General features: G+C 35.9%; 1 protein-coding gene across 1 annotated transcript in view; it reads left to right on the forward strand.

The window, feature by feature from the left end:
* Rim (Rab3 interacting molecule) overlaps positions 1 to 27,323 on the forward strand; it is a 555,972-nt gene that overhangs the window by 501,099 nt on the left and 27,550 nt on the right. Inside the window, exons 19-20 of the mRNA XM_089102610.1 lie at positions 18,619 to 18,762; positions 22,789 to 22,981. Of these exons, the coding sequence (XP_088958736.1) occupies positions 18,619 to 18,762; positions 22,789 to 22,981 (337 nt within the window). The remainder of the gene's footprint in view (positions 1 to 18,618; positions 18,763 to 22,788; positions 22,982 to 27,323) is intronic.

Genomic DNA, 27,323 nt, shown 5'->3' on the forward strand with positions numbered 1-27,323 from the left:
GGGTCAAATTAAAGGTGAGTAAAGCCGCCGGACCTCAGGTCTAAACTTAAGGAGGGAATATAGGTGGGACCTAAAATTTATTCATCGGTAATTTTGGACTATGTTATTTTAGGAGAAAATTCTTAGTACTTTCCAAAGCTTAGTAGGTAATATCTTGGCTCATTGTCATGAATTGAAACCTGTTTCTGTGATCTTCATCCTTCAAAGTCAAATTATGAAAGATGTATTTATTAAGCTATTAATTGTTTAAAGCATATTCCAGCCTAGGTAGCATACTAGGACCCCAAGGCTATTCAGTATGACGGGTGTATGTACGCGAAGGAATATTTGAGCAGAAAAATATTGATTTGTAAAAAGGGGATGTTTTTGAAATCCCCTTCCCTCCAAACTCAAAATTTTCCAAAATTTTACTTTAAAAGCTTTTCTTTTTAAATATTTCTAAAGTGCTAATAGTTATAGCACTATAAACATCAGAATTGACTTTATAGGTCAAATTATATTATGGGGGAGATGTTTTTGAAATCCCCCTTCCCTCCAAACTCAAAATTTTCCAAATTTTACTTTAAAAGCTTTTCTTTTTAAATATTTCTAAAGTGCAAAGCCATAGAGTGCTACAAACACCAGAATAAACATTTTTTCTTCTGTAAAAAGGGAATTGTTTTTTTCATGCTAAATTTTGCCTTCTTTTTTAAGGAAGAGGATTCCTACAATTACTCTCCTCCGGAAAATAGAGCTAAGTCTAACGACGTCACTCCAATACAACAAGTGGAGATAGGTGGTCGATTGGGGGCCACTCACATCCATTCCAGACCGACGCTGCCAGCTCAAAACTCACCAGTGCCAACTCCTATGCAGCCAGGTAGAAAGCTGAAAAGAGAATGGATAGTTGCTCACATGATGGGGAGCCCCGCTGGCTCACCTGTGCAGGCCAGTGACATTGACACCACATCTATGCAAGAAACGGATGGCACTCAACAGCAGTCTGAATTTGGAAATGTGAGTATTTTCACCTCTAGCTTCTACCTATTTCTATCCAACTTTTTTTTTGTTTTTTTTTTAAGTATTTTCTTTTTGCCATTTTTCAACACCGTAAAAGTGTATGTCAGAGATATTAAAATGTTAATCCCCCCCCCACCCCCCGACCATTGTTTTAAATTTCTCTGCTCCCCTCAGAGATAGCTGAATATAATGCATTTTTTTTTATTAGCAAAGAAAGCACTCTTGCGTCTTTCTGAACTTTCTGAGGGAGGGGGGTGGAGGCAAGTATTTCGTTTAAATCATCCTAGGAGGAATTGAGTTTTGAGAATGCGGTGAAAAAATGAACATGTTTTTTTTTTTACTTGATCAAATAATGGTTATTTCACATAGAAAATAAAACCTTTTTTCTATAGGTTAATGAATTAACCTTTTCGACATTTTCAACACCGTAAAAGTGTATGTCAGAGATATTAAAATGTTAATCTCCCCCCCCCCACCCCCGACCATTGTTTTAAATTTCTCTGCTCCCCTCAGAGATAGCTGAATATAATGCATTTTTTTTGTATTAGTAAAGAAAACACTCTTTTGCGTCTTTCTGAACTTTCTGTGGGAGTGGGGTGGAGGCAAGTATTTAGTTTAAATAATTCTAGGAGGAATTGAGTTTTGAGGATGGGGTGAAAAAATAAACATGTTTTTTTTTTAACTTTATAGAATAATTGTTATTTCACATAGAAAATAAAACCTTTTTTCTATAGGTTAATGAATTAACTTTTTTGCTGTTTTTTTCAACACCGTAAAAATGTATTTCAGAGATATTCAAATTTGCATCTCCCCCCACCCCCGACCATTGTTTTAAATTTCTCTGCCCCCCCCCCCTCAGCGATAGCCCAATATAAAGCATTTTTTTTATTAGCAAAGAAATCACTCTTTTGCGTCTTTCTGAACTTTCTGTGGGAGGGGGGGGGAGGCAAGTATTTAGTTTAAATAATTCTAGGAGGAATTGAGTTTTGAGGATGGGGTGAAAAAATGAACATGTTTTTTTTTAATTTTATAGAATAGTGGTTATTTCACATTGAAAATAAAACCTTTTTTCTATAGGTTAATGAATTAACCTTTTTGCTGTTTTTTTCAACACTGTAAAAGTGTATGTCAGAGATATTAAAATGTTAATCTCCCCCCACCCCCGACCATTGTTTTAAATTTCTCTGCCCCCCCTCAGAGATAGCTGAATATAATACATTTTTTTATTAGCAAAGAAAGCACTCTTTTGCGTCTTTCTGAACTTTCTGTGGGAGGGGGGTCGAGGCAAGTATTTAGTTTAAATAATTCTAGGAGGAATTGAGTTTTGAGGATGGGGTGAAAAAATTAACATGTTTTTTTTTAACTTTATAAAATAATGGTTATTTCACATAGAAAATAAAACCTTTTTCTATAGGTTAATGAATTAGTCTTTTCGCCATTTTTTTTTCAACACTATAAAAGTGTGTGTGAGTGCATGTGTGTAAGTGTGTGTGTGTGTGCATGTGTGAGTGTGTGTGCATGTGTGTTGTGTGTGTGTGTGTGTGTGTGTGTGTGTGTAAGTGTGAGAGTGTGTGTGAATGTGTGAGTGTCTGCGCTTGTGTGTTGTGTGTGTGTGCGTGTGTGTGTGTATGAGTGTGTGCGCATGTGTGAATGTGTGTGTGTGTATTTGTGTGTGTGAACGTGTGAGAACGTATGTACGTTTATGTGTGCGCGCGTGTGTGTGTTTGTGCGCGTGTGTGTGTATGTGTGCGTGTGTGAGTATGTTTGTAAGTGTATGCGTTTGTGCGAGTGTGTGTGTGAGTGTGTGTGCATTTGTGCGTGTGTTATTAACAAAAATTGTAACTTATTATGCATTGTTCTGTAAATAATACTATAGTCAAAAATTTGTAGTTTATTATGAATTCGATTAATAAATTATGCTATAAGCAAAAAAAGTATGTTATAATTGTGATAAAACTTTCGTCAAAGAAAAAAAAACTTAATCCATTAATTTCCTATTTTCAGGGAGAAGCTATGAAAACTTCTACCTTCCTTGGCCAGAGACTTCAAAGTGTCATGGGAAATTGTTCCTTCTCACCGGATGATATTAGTGAATGTGTGTCATTTAATACAACCCTTGATTTTCAATTTACAACTGAAGAAATGGACAGTCTTATGCAAGTTGTTGGACCTAACTCTTCCGGGGGCATTTTTGATGACAACTTTACTATTAGTGAATTGAGTCCTGTACAAATAGGTGCAGGACATGAAAATACTGTCATGTCCTCGGAATTACGTGAATTTTATTTGTTAGAGTCTGCTCTAAGTCACTTGCAAACATATAGGGTCAATTTTAACCCCCCCCCCCCCCCCCGAAGAAAACGTGGTTGATGAGGGAATTATTTTAACTGACCCTTTAAATATTCTCCATCGCGAAATCGGCAGAATTTAAACACAAAGTGAGATTCAGATTCAGAAATGGGAGGGTCAAGGAGGAGTTAAAGCATCAGTGAATCAAAAAGTTTATTTACAAAAGGGAACATCTGGGGAAATGTTTTATTTTTATTTTTCAACTGGCAACCAGACTTTTTACCCTGGTCTAAACGAATTTGAGAGCAACTTTTTTAACTGTCGACGAATAAATTGCCACCCAGATATGTCGGCTACGGGAGGAGTTCAGGGTTTCAAATTTGAAACGGGACTGCAATGCTTTAAATATGCATTTTTAGCAGCAGCCCATAAAACATTAAAAAAAGAATCGTCAATGAGAAATCTCGACGACCTTGCTCGTAACGGCGGAGAAAATTTCCCTAAAGTAAATTTTGATTGTTTAGAGGGGAAGTATCCGGTGTCCTTGAAAGAAATAACCTTATTTGAAAAATAAAATGAAAATCTTGGGGTGGGGGTGGTTGTTCTCCAGTATGACACGGAATTTGTAGATGGGGGAAAGAAGCCAAATAAAAAAGGAGTTTTGTATACAGTGAGGACACCGATGGTGGAAAACGTTAAAAATTGGGTATGGGCTATTTACGAGCCTCCCAAAGATGTAAATTCCTATGGTAATTTTTTCCCCGTTACAGCAATAAGTCGACTCCTATCCCAAGGCACGAACAAAGGAAAATGTCAATATTGTTCCATGTGCCTTTCCTCATTTAGATCTGAGCGAACATTCTCAGATCACATGAACCATTGCAAAATTCATGGCAATCAAAGAATTGAAATGCCGGCACAAGGCAAAGATATTTTACAATTTAAAAATTTCCAAAATTCCCTGCTACAAGTTGATAAAGTATCTTTGGACTGTGAATCAAGATTGGTTGAGGTATCAGACCCATCATGGTCGAATAGATACAAGGAACGCACAATAGTTGCGTGTTTCTATGTGAACACCCCTTATAATTCCGTTATAAGAAAGCAACTTTAGGAGTTTGTTTTTTGCACTGGATGAGGAATGTAGCATGTATAAGTTATTAGTATCCTTAATAAAAATAGCAAACGACGCAATTTCAGGATTGCGTCCCATCAACTACCAAATGATATTGTCAAAATAAAGAGCAACTGGTATAAGAAAAGGGGATGATTTGCTAGGTTTGTAGGAGTGTTCTTGCCCCAAAAGACGCGGTTCAGGATCACGACCACCTTATTGACCCCAATTCAACGGGAAAAAGTAACTTTCGGGGGTGGGCTCACAATTCAAGTAGTTTAAAAATGAATCAGAAAAGCTTTCTTCCGGTTTTTCTAAATAACGCTTACTACGATCTTAAGTATGTGCTACCAGTATTCGAACATCTTCATAGAAACGAACCTGTGGATAATGATGCATGACTGACAGCCAGCATGGGTGATTTACCTACAAAATTATTCCCAAGTCATCGGACAAGCTTCATGTTTTGGAATTTATGTGGAAATTTGTTGAAGTCGACGTTGAGTACACGAATAAAATTCGCTTTTTAGATTCCTACAGTTTTTTCCCTAAGTCATTGAGCGAATTAATTCAAGTGCAGAAAAACGATGACGGTAGCAACACTTTCCCCCTTCTCAAGCGACAATTTCCAAACGATTTATATGATTTGTTGACGGTCAACGGCATCTATCCTTATGATTATAATTGTTTTATTTCGAGATTCACCAAGGAAACTATTCCTCCAATTGAATGGTTTTACGACAGTCTACATGACCGCAGTTGCACCACCAATGAATACATTTTTGCTAAAAAAGTTTGGGCAGAGGGAGAGTGTAAAAACGTCTTTGACTGCTGCAAGCTGTATTTATCGAGTGACTTGTTAACTCTGTCAGACATTATGTGTAAAAAGATGGATAAAATCTATGGGGAATTTAATCTTGATTCGGGCTATTATATTTCGTCTCCTCATTTGGTGATGGATCTCATTCTAAGATTTAATGGGGGAAAAATCGTGCCAATCACTGACAATGATCAGCATTTTTTCATTGAAAGATCAATGAAGGGTGGATTCGTTTTTCACAGGGATCGTATCTTAGAAACTGATCCAACTGGAGAGAAGACGGGGACAAAATTGGATGCAGTTTTCCTTGATATGAATGCTTTCTACCGCTCGGCCAGGTCCCATTATATGATACATTGCAGTGACTATAAATGGCTCAATGACCCTCAAGCTCCCCATTTCCCCAACATTGGCGACGACAGTGTTGAGGAGAATGGGCCGGTTGGATGGTTTTTTTAAATTGATGGGGAGATACCAGTCGAGCTTCACGATTCAGTAAAGGATTTTGTTTTCTCGTGCATCAATAGACCTGTGACTAAGGACTCTTTGAGTCCTCGCAATAGGCGTTTAGTCGAGGTGGACGGATTGCATTTGACACCTTAAAAAAAAAAACTTATTGATTATCTTCGGCCGAAAAAAAACATGTTGTACGTCAGTAGTCTCTAAAATTACTGAGAAAAAACGATTTCAACATCACAAAGTTTCACAGATCCCTTCAATTTAGTCAAAAACCATATCTGAACACGTTTTTTGGCACTTTTGACAACATCCGTTCTGAAGCACAGACGGAAGCCAAAAAAGAAACTTATAAGCTCATTTTGAATTTGGCTGTTGGCAGAATGTGTAAGAGTGTTTGCAATAGAACTCGTTTTAATGTCATGACCTATCTCGAACAATATTCCTCGAATTATTACCGATACAAGTTACGCTTCCATCTCAATCTTTGTCCAGGACCTGGTACTATTGATTAGGAAAAAAGACGCATTGTCATGAACAAATATATTGCTGCAGGCAGTGCGATCTTGGAGTTCTCAAAACAGCTCATGTTAGAATTCTACTACAATTTTGCTAGGGTACATTGGCCGGAAGAGAGGCAAGTAGAGGTCTGCTACGGGGACACAGATTCTCTACTGTTAAAAGTGAAAACCTCAAATCTAATTGATGATTTGGCGCACGGTGAATTTATCAGCTCACGGATGGACTACACCAATTGGGGTGGTCTTTACCCAGAGCTAGTGAAACGTCGGGCACCAAATCAGCTTTTATTTTTTAAATCAGAAACGGGAAGCAACATGATTTCCCGCAATATGTTTGTAAGTCCGAAGGTGTACTTTATACAGGCACATGACGAGAAAATCAAGAGATGTTGCTAAGGAGTACCCACGCGCTTTGTTGATAAGAATTTTGACATGAACATCTATAGGAATTGTATTGTTGAAAATACAATTCCACGAGCCAAATTGCTGGCAATTCGTTCTCTCAACTACAGAAACTTTACTGTAAATGTAGAGAAAATTGCCATGATTACCATCTCCGACAAGGTCTAAGTTTGTCAAGATGGTGTGACTACCTTCCCCCTTGGTCACTATTTAACTTCAGACCGGGCCGAATGTGTTATCCATAGGGAAAGTCTCGGTTTGAATAAAGTCCTGTAAATTATTTCCTAAAACCTTTGGGGAGGGGGGGGGGCTCGCGGCCTTTGTAGGGGGGGCCTCGTGGCCCAGGGAAGGGGCGGCCGCCAGCGGGGGGTGCACCGCCACTATCAAAGTTATCTTTTTTTTTTACTTAGAGCAGATTTTTTTTTGTAAATGTTTCATTCAAAAAAAAGTGATATTATTTCAAGTGCTTTAATCTAATGTTGTATTTTTTCTATAAATAAAAAAATAAAAAGTGAATTTAGTTAAGTTTTTTTTCTCCGTGTGCCTATGTAAATGTTTTTTTTTTTTTTATTATAAATAAATTTAAAAAAAGTGTATTTTTTCATGTTTAATGTGCTTTTTTTTCAATGTATTGTTACTTTTTTCTTATGCATATAAGAAAAAAAAATATGATTCTTTATGCTTCTTCTTATTATTATTATTATTATTCTTGAACAGAGCAGAAGTAGAGAAATTATTTAGTCATTAGACAACTATGGTCTACGGTTAGTTGTCCAGGTGAATTTGTGAGCGTAGCATGTATCAATTTAAAACACAATACAGAGCGCTTCTTTGTTAACCGTCAATATCGGGTAAAACAACAATCTTAACTAAAATAATAAAAAATTGCGATAAAATGTTTGTGGAAAAGCCGAAAAAATCTACTATTGTTACAATATTTGGCAGGAGTCAAACGATAAAATAAAAGCAATTGCTGCCACCACCATGGGATTGGTGCAGATACAATTCATACAGGGACTTGATCCTTTCAACATTATTGAGCCAAACTCTTGGCTGATCATTGACGAACTGGCTGAATCTAGTGAATAATGTTCATCGGAAATGCTACCATAGTTTACTGGTTGCTCTCAACATGACCATAATTTCGTTACTCCGGCTTTACACAATCTCTTTCAGCGGAGAAGAGGTAAGTAAACGGTTGCATTGATCCGTCCATATTATACAAAATATAGAGTTGTCCGTCATTCTCTCTCGCTAATAACCCTCAATAAACCAATCTATCCAGGTGCCTCCGAAGTCCAAAAGTCAGCATACTCTCATGCACATAACCGCTGCTACATTTTGTTGGAGCCTAACTAAAATACGCCTAAAGATCGACTCTCTGTCACAGATAAGGTTAAATATACCCTTACTGTATTTCTCAACGTGAACCCTAAAAAGACCAATTAGTCGTTATCATGACACTGAAGAAACTACATGAAAAAAGGAACTTGTTTTTAGTTCTAATCACTTCAAAACCTCCGCTTAGAATGGCAATGCTCAAACACGATATTGTCAAAAATTTCCTTAATCTAATATCTGAACTTTGTTTAAATTTTACCGAGGGTAATGCTCAACTGTCAGAAGTAGTTCAGCAACAGACAAAGCAACATTGTTCCATTGTACGTACGTTGGCCTCTAAAAAGAAAGTTAATAATTTTAAAAGAAAATGACTTCTTCAGGCTGGTGGTAGCATTTTCACACTTTTTCTGCCAATAATTGGGGGACTTATAAACAGTTTTCAATCGAGAATGGCTAACCCATATAACTTGACTCTAAGAGAGCTCGCTCTCTCACCCGAGGAACACTTTCAGAACAATCTGAGTAAATTCCTTGACAATGAAAATATTGAGGATGATAAAAAACTGCTTTTACTTCAAGATGCACTTCGCCGAGTGGACAAACACAAGTCCTATCGATCGAAGCCCACTGCTGCTGCCGCTGCTTGAAAAAATTAGAAGAAGTATGATTTGTTTACATTTTTTATGAATTTGTGAATAATAAGGCCACTCAATAATCTCGAACAAATAACGCGACTCCTAGTACATCTAATTGAAAGTTATCAAGATCATATTAAAGTAGGGATCGTCGTGACAGGGAATTTAATTCGGCGAAAAAGCTATAATCTACTTGATTTAATCTAGGATATGGTTACAAATCGTAAAGGACTATTATCATTTAACGCGCATCTATGCAACTTTTTAAACACATTAAAATTCCCCAAAAGTCTTATTGGCAATATAAAAATTCTAAAAAAAATTAAATGAACATGCATCATCATCATCAACAACAACATTGACACCTTTAATATATAAAGATGAAAAAGAAGAAGATTTTTAATAGATTTTGGAAAATACTAGCACACCACTGATGGCGAGGAAAAAGCGAAAACGTATCATGTCACCATCACCATTACCACCACCAACCGCCAGTATACAAAAGGGTAGTCGACATTACACAGTGTGTTTACATTCAAAATGGCTGAAGTTCTGAAACGTGATTATGAAAATAATGGTGAAGCGGGGATTTTCAGTACATCCACCAATCTTTCCCCAGTCACGGGTGTTCGTACTCAAATTGTACAATAATATATACAAGGTGAATACATCTACACTCTGCATAGAAATCATAGACTTCGTGCAAATAATTATAGAAAAACTAAATCCTTTTTCCCGTTGCATATAATGCAAGCAGATCTCCTGACTCTAGATGAGATTCCAAGACGTCACAATACACCATAAAGGTACATTCTACTTGCAATCAGTGTTTTTAGTCATTATAAATATGCCATTCTATTGTAAACGCTGAAAGGCGTTGAGGTTGCTCGCGTCACTGAAAGTATTGTCAAACTTAATTCATATAAAAAAATTCAAACGGATCACGGTACTTAATTTTTTTGCCCCCCGGTTGAAAGATTACTAGAGAAATTTTATTCACTGCTCTATAGTAGTCATAGTAATATAAAGGCCGCATTGTCCGAACGATTGATAATAACTATTCGACTTTTAATTTCAAGATATTGTACATTGAAAAATACATCGGCTTTTATTCATGATCTAGGTAAAATCATGTTAATTTTTAATCTACGACCTCATCGATCATAATTCAACTCTACGTAACTAGAAGCTCCTCATTTCGAACATTAAGCAGTTGACCCTATTTTTACGCTGGATTCCGATGGATCAGTTGTCCAGATTAAGTATAAATTCAAGGTTGGTGAGGCTGTCCGAATTAATAGGGAAACTACTGTATTTGAAAAGGGGAATTACTTATGGTCCACCAAACTTTTTAAGGTGGCAAAAATCCTAGACACTAAGCCCATGGCATATTGTCTGCATGATACTAAAGCTGAGGAGGTTTTTGGTGGCTCTTATGCCTAAGTTTAGCGCATGGTTAAAAATAATAGTGAAATCTATTAAAATAAAAAGATATTAAAGACTCATACTCGCAGGGGTAAGAAACAGTTACTTGTTCGGTGGCTAGGATACAACTCTGATTTTGATTCTTGGATCGGTGTTGAAGATATTGACAATGCCCATTGATTTCTATGTAACATTCATATCCAGCGTTTCCGATCCTCTCTACAATGACTTGAATGAGACAAGTGATTTTAGGACAAAACTCTCACCTGCCATCAAATTTTACGGTGCATATGAAGTAGTTCTTGTCGACTGTATTCTCAAATAAACCAATGTCATGCTCAGAAAGGACCGTGCGTCTGATATAAGAGTTATACAATTCGATTGGACAATGAAAGGGTTGAACTATGTCGACTAAGAATGGGTTGAAGCACTTAAATATAGCGAATATCCACATGCCAAATTGAAATATATTGAATACGATAATATGGGGGATTTGTGTCGTACAATTAATAGAAAAATCTCATATCGTAGGAATGGTAAATTCCATTTTAATTATTGGAACCTGATAGAATTTACATTAGTTCACCTCTTTACACTGAAATAATTATTCTCAGCGGAAATCTGCGAAACGTCCTTGGCTTTAATCTGAATCCTATAACTTCAGGAAACGGTTTAACCGTCTGAAGGATCGATCAGGTAATTTTTGGTGATTATCCACCTGATTTCGCCTCGGTCTCTTGCATATTTATCTATGTATCTTTTATGGAAACACCGAGAGCCGGTAATTCAATTCTCCCCGTCCTACGTTTTCTTGAACGATCAAAAAATCATGAACTTATTCATCACTATAACTTAAAGCATCTGCAGTATGTTCCTGTAACCACTTCGTATTTGGAACTCTGTCGGTTAACACTAAGAAGGGAATTGGGTAATTCTCTATCAATAACAAAGGGTTTAGCAGTGATTACATGTCATCTTTAAGCCATTGTCAGTGATGGCAACATTAGCTAGATTGAACAATAGGATAATTTCATTTTTTATTTCCGATATCAATTTCTATTTCGATGCTCTGAGTTCTCATGCGGTAACCAATAGATCGGACCTTTCAAAGGGTTGTACTACGATTCCGGACTCAGAGCATGTTATCTGCTTTGCTTAGGTATTTGGTTCAGCACTACCCTTGCCAGAAAATATCTTGTACCTGCTGCATCAAATTTTGCTGCCTCCACATTACAGGACTGGGGGTCAGGCAAGAATTTCAAGGAGAGTGTTAAGGAAAATATTAGATCTTCACCAAGAGCCGTTGGTGAGCAACTAAAATCTCGACAAAATGGGGAAGGATTGAAAAGGATGCTTTCGCGTCATTCACTCATCAGTCTCCAACCAGGTGGGAAGCAAAGTACATCGACACGGACTTTGAGGACTAAAACAAGGAAGACGAATAAACAGAAGAAGAAAAAGAAAAAGATTGTTAGATCAAAGAAGGATTTCGTCTCTTAAGATGACTAATCTCCCCCACAAGGAATCATATCCATCAATCAATTCCTCACTGAATCTATTCAATGCTGAAAATGTTGATGTCAGTGTCAAGTATGGGCATTATGAACAATTTCACCACCTACAGCACCTCTCGGAAAATATACAATTTCAAGTATTTTTCAATGAAGACTGTCTCATTGATTTGTCATCAACATTTATTGATTTAAATATTGCGGTGAAGGAAAAGTCAGATAGTAAAATTCCTAATGTTGGTGATGGTCTCTCTTATGAAAACTGTATTCTACACAACCTATTCAAATAAATTAATGTATTTATTAAGAGAACTTAGGTAAGTCCTACCAATAGTTTATCAAACTTTACATGCGAAATACAGTTTAAAATGATGACACAAATTACATGAAAAGAGTTAAGGGGATCGTCATTGGATCTTAACTATAAAACAGATATTGGTAATCACGGTACCTAGGCTCCTGCAGTGACCCAGGAGTATCATCTAGTTGGAAAATTAAATCATGAGATATTCAATATATCCCAATGGCTACCCCCCAATATCAAGATTGACATAAAGTTACAGATGGCACCATCGAATTTCATTTTGAGAAAAACACTTCCTGCCGCACCTGATGCAAATTTAATGATCACATTGGCAATTCTCCGCATCCGAAAACAACAGGTAATGAGTTCTCTTGCATTGGCAGTGGAAAAGATTAGAGCCAACGGCAAGAACATTAAACTTCTTTTCCCCCATACGATCACCAATCAACGTCTCATTACCACTGGTTCTTGTAGCTATAGCGATTCATCATTTTTCAATGGAGAATTCCCATCAAAATTGGCTTTGGCCTTTTTGAAAAGTGGGGGTGCTGTTGCATCCTGGACTGAATCCCCCCATGATTTTAATTTTTTCTGTCTATCTAGCCTTGTGTGCAAAATGAATGGTATTCCACTGTACACTCTATCATTTGACAAACAATCCTATAGAACTCTGTATGAGTTCACCATGCAGTCGCTAGATGATGACTCTCAATTATTTGAGAATGGAATAACCAATTCAATGTTTTAAAAAAATCATGGGGTTATTGTTTTAGATTTGTTAGGCACACAGGATATGAGTATAGTACGAACAGGGAATGTACGTTTAGAGTGTACATTTGCCGATGCTTTGACTGAGAGTATCATGCTAATATGACTGAGTCAATTTGAAACCTATTGGGAAATCACTCCCGACGGCAGTGTTCTACTAGACGTAGCACCATGAACACAAACCAAATAATCAACGTATTTAGTATGGATCCATACATGTCCCAGTACAAGTCCTATTGCATACCATCGGACTTCATTGAAAAAATTTCTAAGTGTTAACAATACGCTTATCATCGTTAATAGAAGTCCATAAACTTTGAAGACCGGTCATTGCCTATACATCTTTCAAACAGTGGAGAGTATTGAATTTTTCTATCCTCTTGGCCTATCGTATAAATTCTAAGCGCCATACATCAGCAACTTCATTGAAAGCAGTGGGAAAACCATTATTCAAAATGAACGAAGAGTACAAGATTTAACGACTAAGACATTTGGCTTTCAAGCACTACTCTTTTTCATGTTCAGATGTCTTGACTACACCTACAAGCAGTTTCTTGACATCTACGTTGACTTACCTCTATTGAACGACTTTCTAGTGGAGAATATACTTACATGTGTATTTAATATTGATTTTAGTGCCCTACGAATAAAATGTTCTAAAAATGTATGTGAAATTGTTTATTAATAAAAATTTATATACATGATAAAACGACTTTTCTACTCTTTAGATTTCATCTTCTACTAAGTATTTGTCGACAACAACTAGTCCAGGTAGATTATCTGAATTCACAGTGTACTGATCCTGATGTAGTGCAATGTCAGGGTCACATTTTCTACAATAGAGTGTAACTTCACTCTTGTCATATCTCATTGTAAAGTCAATTACGTTGTTATCGGTCATTCTATAGAATTCAATAGTTTGAAATGTCTTAATTTAAGTAGATTCATAAACAGTATCCTCAAGTTGTAAATTACATTCTGTCACAGCCAAATAAAAATCAGTGGGCTATTACTCATAATAGTCATTGTCTTCACAACGATGACGTAGAAACCAAATTCTTTTGTTGTTCCAGCAGTTGAATCGTTGACCCGTTTCCTCCTCCCAGAACAATCTAAAGCCATGACGATACCAATCTCTTAGCAATAAACTAAAATCACGTTTAGTACTCTTTCCAATCATACCGGGAAATGTATTTTCCCACTGATTACATTTATAGTAGCGACAATTGGAACATAGGTAGCCTCCAATATGAGAGTCACACACCCCTTTGAGACTGGAATTGCAATTTTAAATTTGTGCAGCATATCCTTTATGCAATTTACACGGGTTACATAATCTACACTTTTCATCAAACTCATCAATCATTGTGAAATTCTCACTTGATGACAAACTGCCCAGTGTTTACATACATAGTGGACATGTATGGAAAATTTTTTCATGTGTTGACACTCTCACTCTCACAATGAAACTGAGCTAGCAACAACAAAAAGATTGTCTGAGAGAGAGAGAGAGGGAGGAGTAAATATCTCGGTTGTCTCTGATTGGCTGCCTAAAAAACAGGTGCCAGCTTAAAAAAAACAAACCACTCTGGTTGAAAAAAACTTGGAGTTGAAACAAATGTGTGTCGGGAATCCCCCGTTCATACTCTTATCTTTTTTGCAATGTTTAGGAACAGGTGGGGAATCCCCACTCGTTTTAAATGGTACCAACAGGACATAAGCAAATAACACATAGTTTCATGACGTGTTTAATCGCTTGTAGAGATCCCATTGAATAACAATGGAAGGAACATAGAATAGCATGGAAGGGAAAAAAAACCCTTAGAATAACATGGGGGGAACATAGAATAGCATGGAAGGGAACATAAGCCCTTAAAATATCATGGGAGGGAACATAAGCCCTTGTAATAGCACAGGAAGGAACATAAGCTCCTAGAATAGCATGGGAGGGAACATAATCCACCCAAATCCATAAGTACATGCTCTGGAAAGGTACCAAGGAACATAAGACAAGCAAATAACACAGGAAGGAACATAAGGCAAGCAAATAACATGGAGATTGCTATACCTCCGAGCAAATAACATGGTCCTATGGCCGTACGCAAATAGCATGGTCCTATACCTGTGAGCAAATAACATGGGAATTGCTATACCCGTGAGCAAATTCAATATGTACATACTACTAATTTGATACGATCAGCCCTGGGGGAAAAAACTTGAATAAACACGCATCGTGATCTTTCTTCTGGAAAAACATTGCAAAATACTTTATTTTTGTTGATAGGAGCTTGAAACCTCTACAGTAGGATTCTCTGACATGCTGAATCTAAATATGTGATTTCCATTAGGATTTCTTGAAATTTGGGAGTTCACCACTGTTTTGAAAATCAGATAAATTTACTCCGGCTCGTAGCTTTTAATGGGTAAAAGTAAATATATTTTCGGATTTTACATACTTGGAGTCAGCATAAAAGGCAAATTCTTTTGACGTATTTATTACTTTTTTCAAAATTACTTTTCTTATAGATTTTCTGTTACTATTAGGCCTATTCGCTTCTTACTTACAATTCGTTACCACGAAGTGTATTTGAAACTCGGGATATTGTTAAACTCTGAAATCAAAACCTGGCTTTAGTTTTTGGCCTTAAGATTATAGGCTGTAATGATCTACAGTAAGAGATTAGTGCGGAATCTTGTCGCTTTTTACCTAAGCATTTTTAAGACTTGATATGACTATAAGTCTTCTATCCATGTGACCATCATCTTTTCTTCCTTCAAAATGCAAACTACCAATCGTTACCTCTCTGACGCTAAACCTGCGTCAGACGCTTCTCAGAAAAGGAATGTCTATCAACGATTGAAACAGAAGCGATTTTTGATTTGCATTACTTCCAGTTTATTTCATTATGGATCACAATTAAATTTGTATTGCCATGTTTGTACTGTCACTCACATCTCAAGACACTACAGTTTTGGTAATAGGTAATTTGGAGAATGAACAATACGAATAAGGTGGAAAGTGGCACAAAGAAGGAAATGGGATTGGGGAGGATATATATATATATACACACACACATATATATATATATATATATATATATATATATATATATATATATATATATATATATATATATATATATATATATTTATATATATATATATATATATATATATATATATATATATATATATATATATATATATATATATATATATATATATATATATATATATATATATATATATATATATATATATTCAGTGGGTTTTTCATCGTACTAATATTCCTAGAAAATTGCTAAATAGCTCATTTTGAAGGATATTCTGCTCCGTTCAAAAGTTCTAGTTCCCTTTTTAAGTAGCAAAGAAGATTCTGCCACAACAAAGTAATACTTTTTACCATTATGAGATGCAAGATGACAACATTGGTCCAAAGGCCAATAACTACTACTAACAACTCACCGCAGCACCAAGCCGCCTGAGGCCAACACAGCTACGCACGCTCCTTTTCCACCCCAATCTATTCAAAGACGATTGATAAAAAATTAAAAAAAAAAGTCATATATTGAGCCCTCCAGTTGTAGAGGGAGTTGTGTCGCGTTGTGACGCATTCGTCCCTAAAGACACAAGTAGGCCGCATAAAATAAACGGTTAACATAGGCATCTATTTTAAGGCTTTGTTTAACTAGACTAATTCATTTGATAAAAACTTTATACAGTATTGTGGAATTGTGCACCAGCCATTATGAAGAAAGTTTAGTGATATCTGTGTAAATGGAGGAGTAAGCTTGAACCTCAAAAATACATTTTTATGCCCAAATTTCCTAGCTCTCTATACCCCTTCAAATAATTACTAAAGCAGGTCTGGGGGAGGGGGGCTAAAAATGAATCAGTAACCTTCCTTTACTCCAGATACATTTTTTGGACTGTGCCTGTAATATGGGTGGTGCGGTGTGTAGTGCCACTCTTATTGCAGACAATCTTATTTTTGTATAACATAAAATATTACAATCGCATGCTTACCGGCACAAAAGTTGAAGCGCTTGCGGAAGAGACATCATGGGACAGTAATTACGGAGGGAGGGGGCTCCAAAGACTTGCCTTGAAAACCCGAGTCTTTTTCATTTTTAAAAGGGATACAACTTACATCAGCTTCTTCGTAACGAGTAGATGACTCCTATTCAATTGCATTTTTTTTAAAGAAGTTGTTAAAAAAAGTGAATTTTGATATTTCTGACGCCTTAACAGCCGTATTTTCTAAAACTACAATAAAATGTTTCTCTTCTGCTTTTTTCAAAAATTTTCAAACTCAGAGTGCATATTCTTCAGCATTCTTCGAAGTTCTAGGCTTGTGTGTCATGATGAGTGGCACCAAGCCATGTATCCCTTGTTTCTCTATGCTATTGAGAAATATACAAAAGACATCGGAAAAAAACTGACTTTTTCGTACACTTGTAAAAGTGATCAAACTTTTTTTCTTCAAAACTAGTAACGACAAGTTTTAAAGTAATGATTTTCTTCACTGTTCCTTTTTTTCTTCAGGACTAGTAAAAAGAAGTTTTAAAGAAATAATTTTCTTTGCTATTCGACACAAGTTTATTTTATTTATCCTTTTTTCTCATTAACAGCAGAAACATCAGTGCTCTTCACCTAGAATATGAACTTTTTAAAAGTACATTTGAGAGTCTCAAGATGGATTTGAAACATATTTTTTCCATTTTAATTTTGAAAAAAAAAAATAATTATCATACCTCTGACAATCCTCTCAAGAAAAGAAAATATTGCAAAGAAAATCATACAACAATGACTAGAATAGAGAAAAACTAAGTGTAAATGCAGTCATATTAAATATATATCTTCCCATTCTTTATTTCTCTACACCATCAAAAAGATCTTCAGCTTACGAAAAAGTTTACTGTGAGAAGTTCTAGACTGTTTCTTACCCTCAAGAAGTAGGAAATCCAGGGGGGCGAGGAGAGCACCCCTCCCCCTAACGTATTCTAAAGTATTGTATTTTACCTAATCAACGCAAGTTTGCGTTAATTAAACTTGCTCCTAACGCAAGTTTATCTGATCAACCTATTTTGCCCCCCCCCCTAAAAAAACCTAGATCCACCCCTGCCCTCAAGTGATTTCTGTAGCGTTTTACTTTTGAAAATAATGTATCTTTTATTTTAATAAAAGTGTTTCGTGTTTTCTTTTACTTTTAGACCTGTGAGTACCTTTAGACTGCTGAGTGCATACGTCGTTTAGGCCTAGTTCAGTTTCACTATAAAAATGTTTACATGTATTTGTTGCAGTTTTCATTCTGTGTTTTTTTGTTGCGGTAAAAATATTTCATTTCTATTTTTCTCTGTCTAAACAACTATAGAAAAAACCTTATTTTTGTATAAAACGAGTACAAATAAATCACTTTTCAGTTTTATTACTCTATGAATTACCTGACGCATTATATTGGTTATTTCATTATTTAAGATAGGATATTGAGAAATATACAAGAAATATACTTATAAGACATTATTTATTCATCCTGAAATAAAAGCAATTCAAAAATGTGCTACAAAAAACAATTCAAAAAACACATCAAAACACTTCAAAAAACATATCACACATTCAAACCCCCTAAAGCCCCTGGATACGGCCTTGGTTAGCTCATGATCCAAATCTTTTCTCCCCTCAGAGGCACTAGCTGTTACAGGTATCAGCCGTAATTTAAAAGCTAGAGATTTTAGAAAAGTACTTTTAGTAGAGACCCCCGATATCGAAACTGGAAACGCCTACTTCAACAACATTGCTAGAAAAATTGTTTTATGTGTTTTTTTTAACTTGGTTTTTATTATCATACCATAGAAATCGCCCAAAGATTTGAAAAAAAATTCTTCATGTAGAATGGAAAACCCCTAAAAATTCTGATATGTCTCTCGGAACGGAAGCCCTTACTTCAAAGTCAAATCTTAGTGACGCCGCTTTTTTGCCCCTCTATTATAGTGTTTTTGTTTGCAAAGAAATCCTTAATCTCAGTATTTTCAGATGGCTCTTTGAGTGATACTGCAGTGAATCGGCAATCCCTTGAGAGAAGCAAGCGAGGTCACGGTCGTGATTCCAGATCTTCAAGCAAAGGTGATAGAAACCTGTCTAAAAAAAGCAGTTCCACTTCCCAACTTTCGGCAACAGGTAGCTAATCTTTTTTTTCCTTTTTGGTAGAGTAGGCTAAGAAATGTCATTGCAGGTACGTATAAGAACATTATATTGGGGGAAGGGGATGTTTGTCAATGAAACGGATAAAAAGGCGTGCTATATGATACTCTACGCATTTTACCTGATCTTGAAGTTGACTTGATCTATCCCTAATCAACTCTTGGTCTCCTCAACAAGAAATCAAATTACGGGTTAAAATTACAGATGTTCTATCTAATAGTATAACAATATTTTTGGTAGATATTTACCATCAGACCCCTTTATGGCTTCGCTGCTGACTAGCAATTGTATGGATACGAAGACCCTTCGCTCCAATATATTTGGCTTTTTCTATTTGTGGCTGTTTAATGTGAAATCTACAAAAAAAAATCGATATTAGTAGTTTAAATAGTTGGTGAAAAAAGTTTAATAAATTATTTTGCTATTTTGGTTTATTGTCGGGTCGTAAAGAATCTTTTTATCATATTTTGAGGTCTCTGCTAATTTTTGTCATCTAAGGTTTTTTTTTTACCAAATAAATACATGTTAGGCATTGACTAGAGTTCTAGGTCGCCTTAACCTCTCCTTATAAAATAAATAGAAACTAGTCTCATTTAAAGTAAAAACACTCCCCGTGTAATGATGTATGATGCAGTTGACTTAAGACGTGGTTATACACTGGCATTATGTTGTAGGACCATAATACATCTTTCAGTATTTAGCTTCTTAATTTTATAGTTTGATCCATGACTGCCATACCGTTCTGGAGTCTTGATGGAATCCAATTTATTTCTTCCGTTTTTTTTTGGAAGATGGCTTCCTACCTCCTCTATCTTACTACTCCTACACAGACGCAATCATTTTTTTTTTTTTTTTTTAAGCATAGCAAACCCTAGCCGAGTGGTGAGGGCTCCGGACTTGAAATCTTGAAGGTCAAGGGTTCGAGGGTTCAAGGTCAAGGGTTCGAGTCCCGCTGTTGCTGTTTTTTTTTGGTTTTGAGCGGGGATCAATGGTGTGACCCTGTAAGCTCAGCCAGAGTCGACCCAGCTCTAAATGGGTACCTAGAGAAATCTGGGGGGGTTGAAACACAGGAATCTTGGGATGATTTGCCCCCAACCACGCATTGTACTCCCGGTCGAAGGTATTGAATCAGGAGATCGGTACCTGCGCAACGCAGACCTTTGGTCAGCATGCGAAATAAGAAAAAAAAGCATAGCGAACCCTGTACCCTGTTCATATTGGTCTGGTAAAGACATGGGTACATATAGCAGGAATAAATAAATTCTTGAAAAACATAAGGTTAAACGTTTAGGTTGAATAATTTTACCAATATAATTTAATAAAAAGAACTTGGAATCTATATCTTATTTAGGTATGTTAGATAGTAGGCCTGAAAAACACATTTTATTTTGTTTATCCCTTGGCTGACCCATATAAATATTTTACAAGAACAAGAACTAAATCAAATGCCATTACACCATCAACTTAAAATATGTAAAAACAATAAATAAAAAAAAGTTATTGTCAAACAGTTCGTGGTAACGAACTGGAAGTAAGGAGCGACCCGGCTCAATAGTAACCGAAACTTCAAAAAAACAAGCTTTGATACCAATAGATATTCCAAAAGAATTTTGCTTTTTTATGCTGATTTCAAATGTACAAGTTTCATAAAGTGTGGTCTTACCGATTAACGACTACGAGCCTAAGAAAATTAAGCTGGTTTTCGAAAAAAGGGATAATCACCCCCTTAATGTTATAGAATGTAAATGAATATAATACCATCACATTCAGCGTATCAGAAAACCCTAATGTAGAATTTTCAAGCTCCTATCTGCAACAATGTGGAATTTTGTATTTTTGCCAGAAGAAAGATCACGGATGCCCGTTTATTTGTTTGTTTGTTTTTTGTTTTGTTTTTTCAGGAATTATCGTGTCGATGCAGTGATCCTAAAATATCCTAGGAGGGCTCATTTGAACGAAAATTAAAAGTTCTAGTGCCCTTTTTAAGTGACCAAAAAGATTGGAGGCAACTAGGTCCCTCCCCTGCACCTTTTTCCCCAAAGTCGTTCGATCAAAATTTTGAGATGACCATTTTGTTCATCATAGTTGAAAGGCCGAATAACTATACCTTTGGATATAACATGATTCCCCAAGGCCCCAGGGGAAAGTTCTTTAAGTTATAAAATTTGCCCATTGTTTCCGCATCGTATTTGTTATTTGGAAGCATGCATCAATTTTAGGGTGGGGGAGTGAATTTTGTGCTGGGGGGTTTTCCGCTAGGAAAGTTTCCATGGGGAGGGAAGTTTCCAGGGAGATAACGTGTAAGGGGAAATTATAGACTGGGAAATTTGCAAGAATTTTTATACAAAATTCTTTTTATATGTCTTGCTTTCTCTTTTCCGTCTCAACTTTACGAGTGGGTTTGTTAAGGATAATTGTCTAGGGTAAATTTTCACCGGGATTACAGTATCTAGAAATTTAGAAATTTATGTGGGAGTGTATTTCTCCCTGGAGGCGGGGCCAGATTTCCTGGGATTCGCTCTTTACGCTAAAGTTTAAATTGTGTCCCAATTCTTTAAGAACGAATCCTGAAACACATGGGTCGTTTAAGTAGAGCAATATGAAGCTAAATCGAATTTTCAATAAAAGGTATTTTAAAAACTGTTTTAATCAAACATTTTTATCATTTTTTCATAGCAATTATTTGTAGATGGAGTGGCACTATTTATTGATTTGTAAAAGTAATGTGGCACAGCGGCCACAGTACAGTGGCGATGAGAGTCTTCCTTTAAAATGGAGCTCTGTGATCTAACTACAGTGCGGTAATGATGTTCAACCATTGTATTTATATTCTTTGTGGGATTAAAAAGGAAAAATTAACTGATTCATCTTGTTTTAACCAGAGGAATAAATTCGAACCATCACTTCTTAAGAAGAGCCTCTCTACCAGTGTATTGTGGTAACTGGACCAATGACCAAGAGTAATGCAATTGGTAACTGTCGTTCCATCAAAATTTAAAATTGCACGCAGTCTGACAATCAGATTTTATTTTCTTATTCGGTGATAAAGAGGTTGATTTGGTGACCCAAGTTACGACTTCTTTTCTTACCGGGTCCCAAGGGAAAGCAATATTTTAATTCATCAATTGATGTTCTGAATTACTTATAGCCAGCTCAGTACCATATACATCGCTTTTGATGGCAAAAAAGAAAAAAAACGTAGCTTATTATTTATAATAAGTTGAATCCCAGTAAAAAATAATCATTCCCAACGTTACCATCAATATAAAAATCAGACTCCCTGATTAAATCTGTGTATCAAACCTCTGCAGCAGTGGCTCTGTATCAAACCTCTGATTGTTTGTTCATTCAGCGGGCTTCACTTCATCATTTGAATTAAAAACGTAAAAAGTGTAATGAAAGACAAAAGTCGAAAAAATGGAATTAAACACGATATGACGGTACAACATGTTTTTATAAGGAACCATGAAAGGAAATACTGCTTTAGGGCCGTTTTTTCACTCATCAAAGTGCTAAGATCTTAAATCTTTTGTCAGAAACCGCGTAAAATTGAAATCTTTGAACTAAGATCTTACATCTTTTGTCGTTTTTATGCAAACGTCTTTCATCATTCTGCTCTGATCAGCAGTCTGAGAACAATGATGAGTATATCATCAAAGTTCTCTCATCATTGTTCTATATGGCAAAAAGATGGTGTCTTTCATGCTTTTTGCTAATATCAGTGAGCTGTGAGATCTTAGAACAAAGATGAGTTGAAAAAACAATTATCTTTGCAGTAAGATGAAAGATCTTAGATGTAAGATCTTAGTGCTAAAAAACGGCCCTTTTTTGTTACTAATAGTTTTCTACTGAAACTACTACTAGCCTCGAGGACATTTTATCGCAGCGCACAACCCATAAGACACGGTCGCTTTTTCCCCAAGTAATTAAACATGCATAAACGTACTTTTAAATCTGAACAGTGGTTTTGTTTAATGACTCCAAATAATTTTATTTATGCAGGTCGGAAAAGAAAGCTAGGTTTCGGTAAGAAGGATTCAAAATCCGGAAATATAACCGTCCATAGGAGTGAAGAAGTTGCACCGTCTGAAATGCGCCACCTTGTTCGACAAAGTGAAAGTGTCTCTTCTGACGGAGAACTTTCGAATGAGGGGGGAGAAGGTGGGGACAGAGACAAACTGGACAGAATCGAAAGGTTCGCTAAAGTATCTGCCTGTAGATAATAGACCAATCAATAGACCAAGTTTACTCAGCCGGTTGATCAAGAAAGACACCGAGAACGAAAAAAAACAATAACCATCAGAGACATTGTATTATTCAAAAACAACTGAATATTTCGTCACAGGGCTAAAAATTAGTATGTTTTCCAAAACATGGGTAACTTTTCGCGTTTATTTTTTGTTTATTGAATTGTTGGCATCTATTTGGCAAGTTGCGTGAATGTAACGATTCTCTGTTTTGTTTATTAGGGCTCGGCATCAAATTTTTAGCGAATTTTCACTTAGTAAATTTGGTCTATTGATCTTGTGAAATGAATTGGAGATTTATTGCTTTTTAGTATATTATCTGAGAACAATAATGCTTGTAGCTTGTTAATCCATTAGTTGCATATCCCTGCTAGTTATGTAGCCAAAGTGACTTTCCAAGCTCTTAGATTTTATTTTCGGCATACAAAACTTAAACTATTGGACAAAATAGTAACGATACCGATTTTGATAATTTTATTTCAGTTTTAGTTTTGGACTAGCCTGGTGGGTAACTTTTGCACTGAAATTCAAACTTAAAAATAAAATTAATTGCCGCTTAGTTTACAATGGTACTTGCAGACGTTTTTTGTTATCAATGCTGAGTCCAAATGCCGTTTTGTTGAATTATTTTTAGTTAAAATGTGAAGTTATGAATCAATTGACCACATTAATCCGCCCCATAGCACGAACAAGAGAGAATAAATTATGTATGCTGTTTAGATCTGAAAGAAAATTAGCTCATAACTTCTTTGTCTTTCAAAATGCGTCTAAGTATGAAGAATTGTCAACTATAATTTAGTATAGAGCTTGTCAAATTAGCCGGAATAATATATAGTGTACAATTGTTAAAGTGTTTTGTTATTTTTCGGTTCTAATCTGTACTTTCGGAAATGCAATAAAAATCAAGAGACTATGAAGTATTGACGCTAAAGTCTAACACAAAAAGTACTTGGCTTGATTGGCAATTAAAAATTCGCTGAAAATTTTAGAACAAAATTTATTTACCAGTCTAAGACTATTATTGAGCTGGAAATCCCCATTAAATGGCTAGATAAAAAAAACATCTTTTTTTTACAAAAGCATATTCTCATTCCAACAATATAAACTAACAAAGTAACAACTGAAAAGTTAAACTTTTTTTGTTAACGCTCGATGATTCCCAAGTCGTATTTGGATTGTCGATATTACTTCTAATCGCCTTTCTCTCATTAACTCGATTAACAACACACGTTACACTTGAGAATATTTCAAAAAGTTTTTACCTCAGAGTAATGTCTATCGTTCATCATTTCAAGGGTTACTAAAGCTATTATAAAGAAGGGAGACAAACATTGATTTTTGTCGAACTTATAATTTATTCTTAGCTTGGAAAGTCATTTATTAGTCAATAGATTAGATAGATGACAGTGCCATCTTTATTAGGATTTCGTTTAAGTTCAAGTGTATGCCCCTGGCTAGATATGTTTCTTTTGATTCCGATATTTGGATAGGCCTGAAAAGTGAGCTGTGACGATCCTGCACTTAGTCCGTGTCTTCAGTTGCCTCTTTCAGGTGATGTTGCCCAAGCAACGTTGAACCTCATAACTAATTAATTGGGTGGGATCAACGTAATCCTATTTATTGCAACTTGATTAGTTACCCATTTCAACGTCAATTGGCCAACTTCAATTGAAAGACATAGCGTTGTTAGTACGTTATTTTTTACAATGCTGGGCAGTTATAAAATTAATTACTTGGGTCTAAAATCTAGGGTCTACCTGCAATTATTTTATGGGGAGCCAAGAATCTGCTACTGGCAGTTAAGACTAGAGAAACCCTTAAAGGTTTTTTTTTCTTTAAGGGAATTTTAAAACGTTTCCTTTTTGTAAACAAATCGCATGTTGTTGTTGTTGTTTTTTTAATCTTAGGAGTGCAAGGCCTGCCTTTTGCCCTCCAATGACTCCCTTCCATGAAACTCTCCCTTTTCCCTGTGAATTGACCTAATTAATCTTCCGAAATGTCACAGCTGGATTGCAGGCTCTATTCAAAAATTACATAATTTTCCAAACGGTACGGAATAGAGTAAAACGCATTTAATTTGCTCGATTATATTGAATTTGAAAAAAATAACCCAGTAAAAATCCTTCCCTTGATAGATCCTGATAAAGATGGTACTAACTGCTTGCTCAACATTGCACATGTTCCTAATTTTGTTTTGTTTTATTTGAGACCGAAAGCGACAACAGTCAACTAGTGGAATACAAAGGTGTCAAGAGGTCATACCCCCGAATAGACTAGTCAGACAAACATCGCGAGAATCAACTGATGGAAGCAGTATGAATAGTGTTAGTTCTGATGGATCGTCGTAAGTTTAGTCGCCTTTTGAACGCTTCCGTCATCCATTTCTTTCGCCTTCTTAAGGTTGACTCATACAAAGGTTTTAAGTTTCTGGATTTCACTTAGATTTCTTATTAGTTAAACGCAAACCTTAAGTCCGGTTTCTACTTGACGGTGCGCGAGATAGCCAATAAATCAGCAAAGAAAAGCACGAAAAAACTCGTTCACCATAAATTAGCAGAAATAAACGTTTCCCATTGGTCAATTTAGTTACTGTTTTGTCCTTTAAATCTTAAATAAAAGAGGACTTAAGTGACATCAAAGTAAAAGTGGTGATGCGGTCAATGCGAAGTTATAAGGAAAAGGCATTATATTCTTTAATTATTTCTCCTTCCTTATCTTTTAATTTTAAGAGTTACTATGCATTATATTTCTGAATTGCTGCGAAGAATATAAAAGGGATTTACAATGAAATCAGAGAAGGGGTTGTGTTTTCTTCTTTCCTCACGCTAATTCTAGTTAGCATGATAAGCGCTCACGTTGTCATGGATAAAATGAATGACATTAGCTATGATAAGAAAAATTGGGAGGTAAATTTTATTTTATTTAACATGCTATGACTTTGATTAGGCTGTCAAATAGATTTACAACAGGGTCAAAAAAAGGGCGTGTACCACACTTTTCCTATGGTTAGCCTGGTTAGTATTGTCATTACTATATGAATGAATTACATGTAAGAGGGGATGAACACAAATAACTACAATAATGGAAGGATGGTATGTTTGTAGTATGGGAGATTACATCTTCTTGCCAAAACGATGAACGTGCGTTAGTAGCAAGTTTAATTAACGCAAACTTGCGTTAATTAAGTAAATTACACTACTTAGACTGTTTTAGGAGGGCGCGCGCCCACCTCACCCCCCTGGATCCGCCACTGAAGCCTGGTAGCTAGCTTTATTTATAATAATGATTGTCTAAGATTCATCAACTATGTCTGGCAGATGCCCTGAAGATAAAAATTTAGGGACATTCCGATAGATATCAGACTGGAACCCGTAAAGGTACAACGTGAATATTAATTCTCCCATCCTACAAGAATATAGTATAATCTGACAATCCCCTCTTGTGGATGGCCTGATTGGCAGGGGCGTAGCTCCAGCATTTTTATTGGGGTGGGGAGGCAAGTGATTGAAAGAATGAAGCTCCCTTCTTTTCTCCTCTTCTCACTACCAACAGAGGTCAGATTGCATCCAGACTATGAAAAGACTCAAGTTAGTTAGCAGCTTTTAGTTTTCACCAAGTTTGAGTAAAATTCAACAGCCATGTCGGGTGGTGGTCCCGATGGTATAGAAACATCCCTGTCACATAGATTATGTCAGGTATGAACAAACCAAACAAAACTAAAGGTTTGTCCTTGCTTCCCGACAACTTTGATTGAGATCTGAGGATCCCTTTTAGTAGAAGTACTGATGACAAGGTTTAAGGGACTCATTTCCTTTCCTTCCTCAACAGATGAGAGTCCATCCAACAGATGATTTTTATTACAACTGTCCTTCTTTCAATTTAATTTTAGATCCATGCATTATATAAATATAAAATTACCAGAGGTGATCCAGATCGAAGATTTCATAAAAAAATCAAAAGAATGAAAATTTGTGGCTTCGAGATCGGCGGTTCTACAGGGTCGTATATCCTAGAAATCTAGAAGATATGCATAATTTCGATATTTTGCTTTCAAACAGATAGTTAAATTTTCAACACTGACATCACCTGATCCTAAAGAATTTTGTTTTTGTAGTTCTGACACTTTTTTTTTCATTTTGATACTAATTAACGGGCTAGGGGAGAAAAATATTGTCTGGAAAAATATTGGAAATGTTGGAAATGCATACCTGAGAGGAGCTCCTTTTCAATTTTTCTGGACACTTTTTCTGGAATTCGAAACAAAAGTTTCGAATTCGAATCTTCAACATT

The sequence above is a fragment of the Artemia sp. Qi Xiang Cuo genome, chromosome 16 (genome assembly GCF_049724085.1).
Source record: "Artemia sp. Qi Xiang Cuo chromosome 16, ASM4972408v1, whole genome shotgun sequence".
Lineage (NCBI taxonomy): Eukaryota > Metazoa > Arthropoda > Branchiopoda > Anostraca > Artemiidae > Artemia > Artemia sp. Qi Xiang Cuo.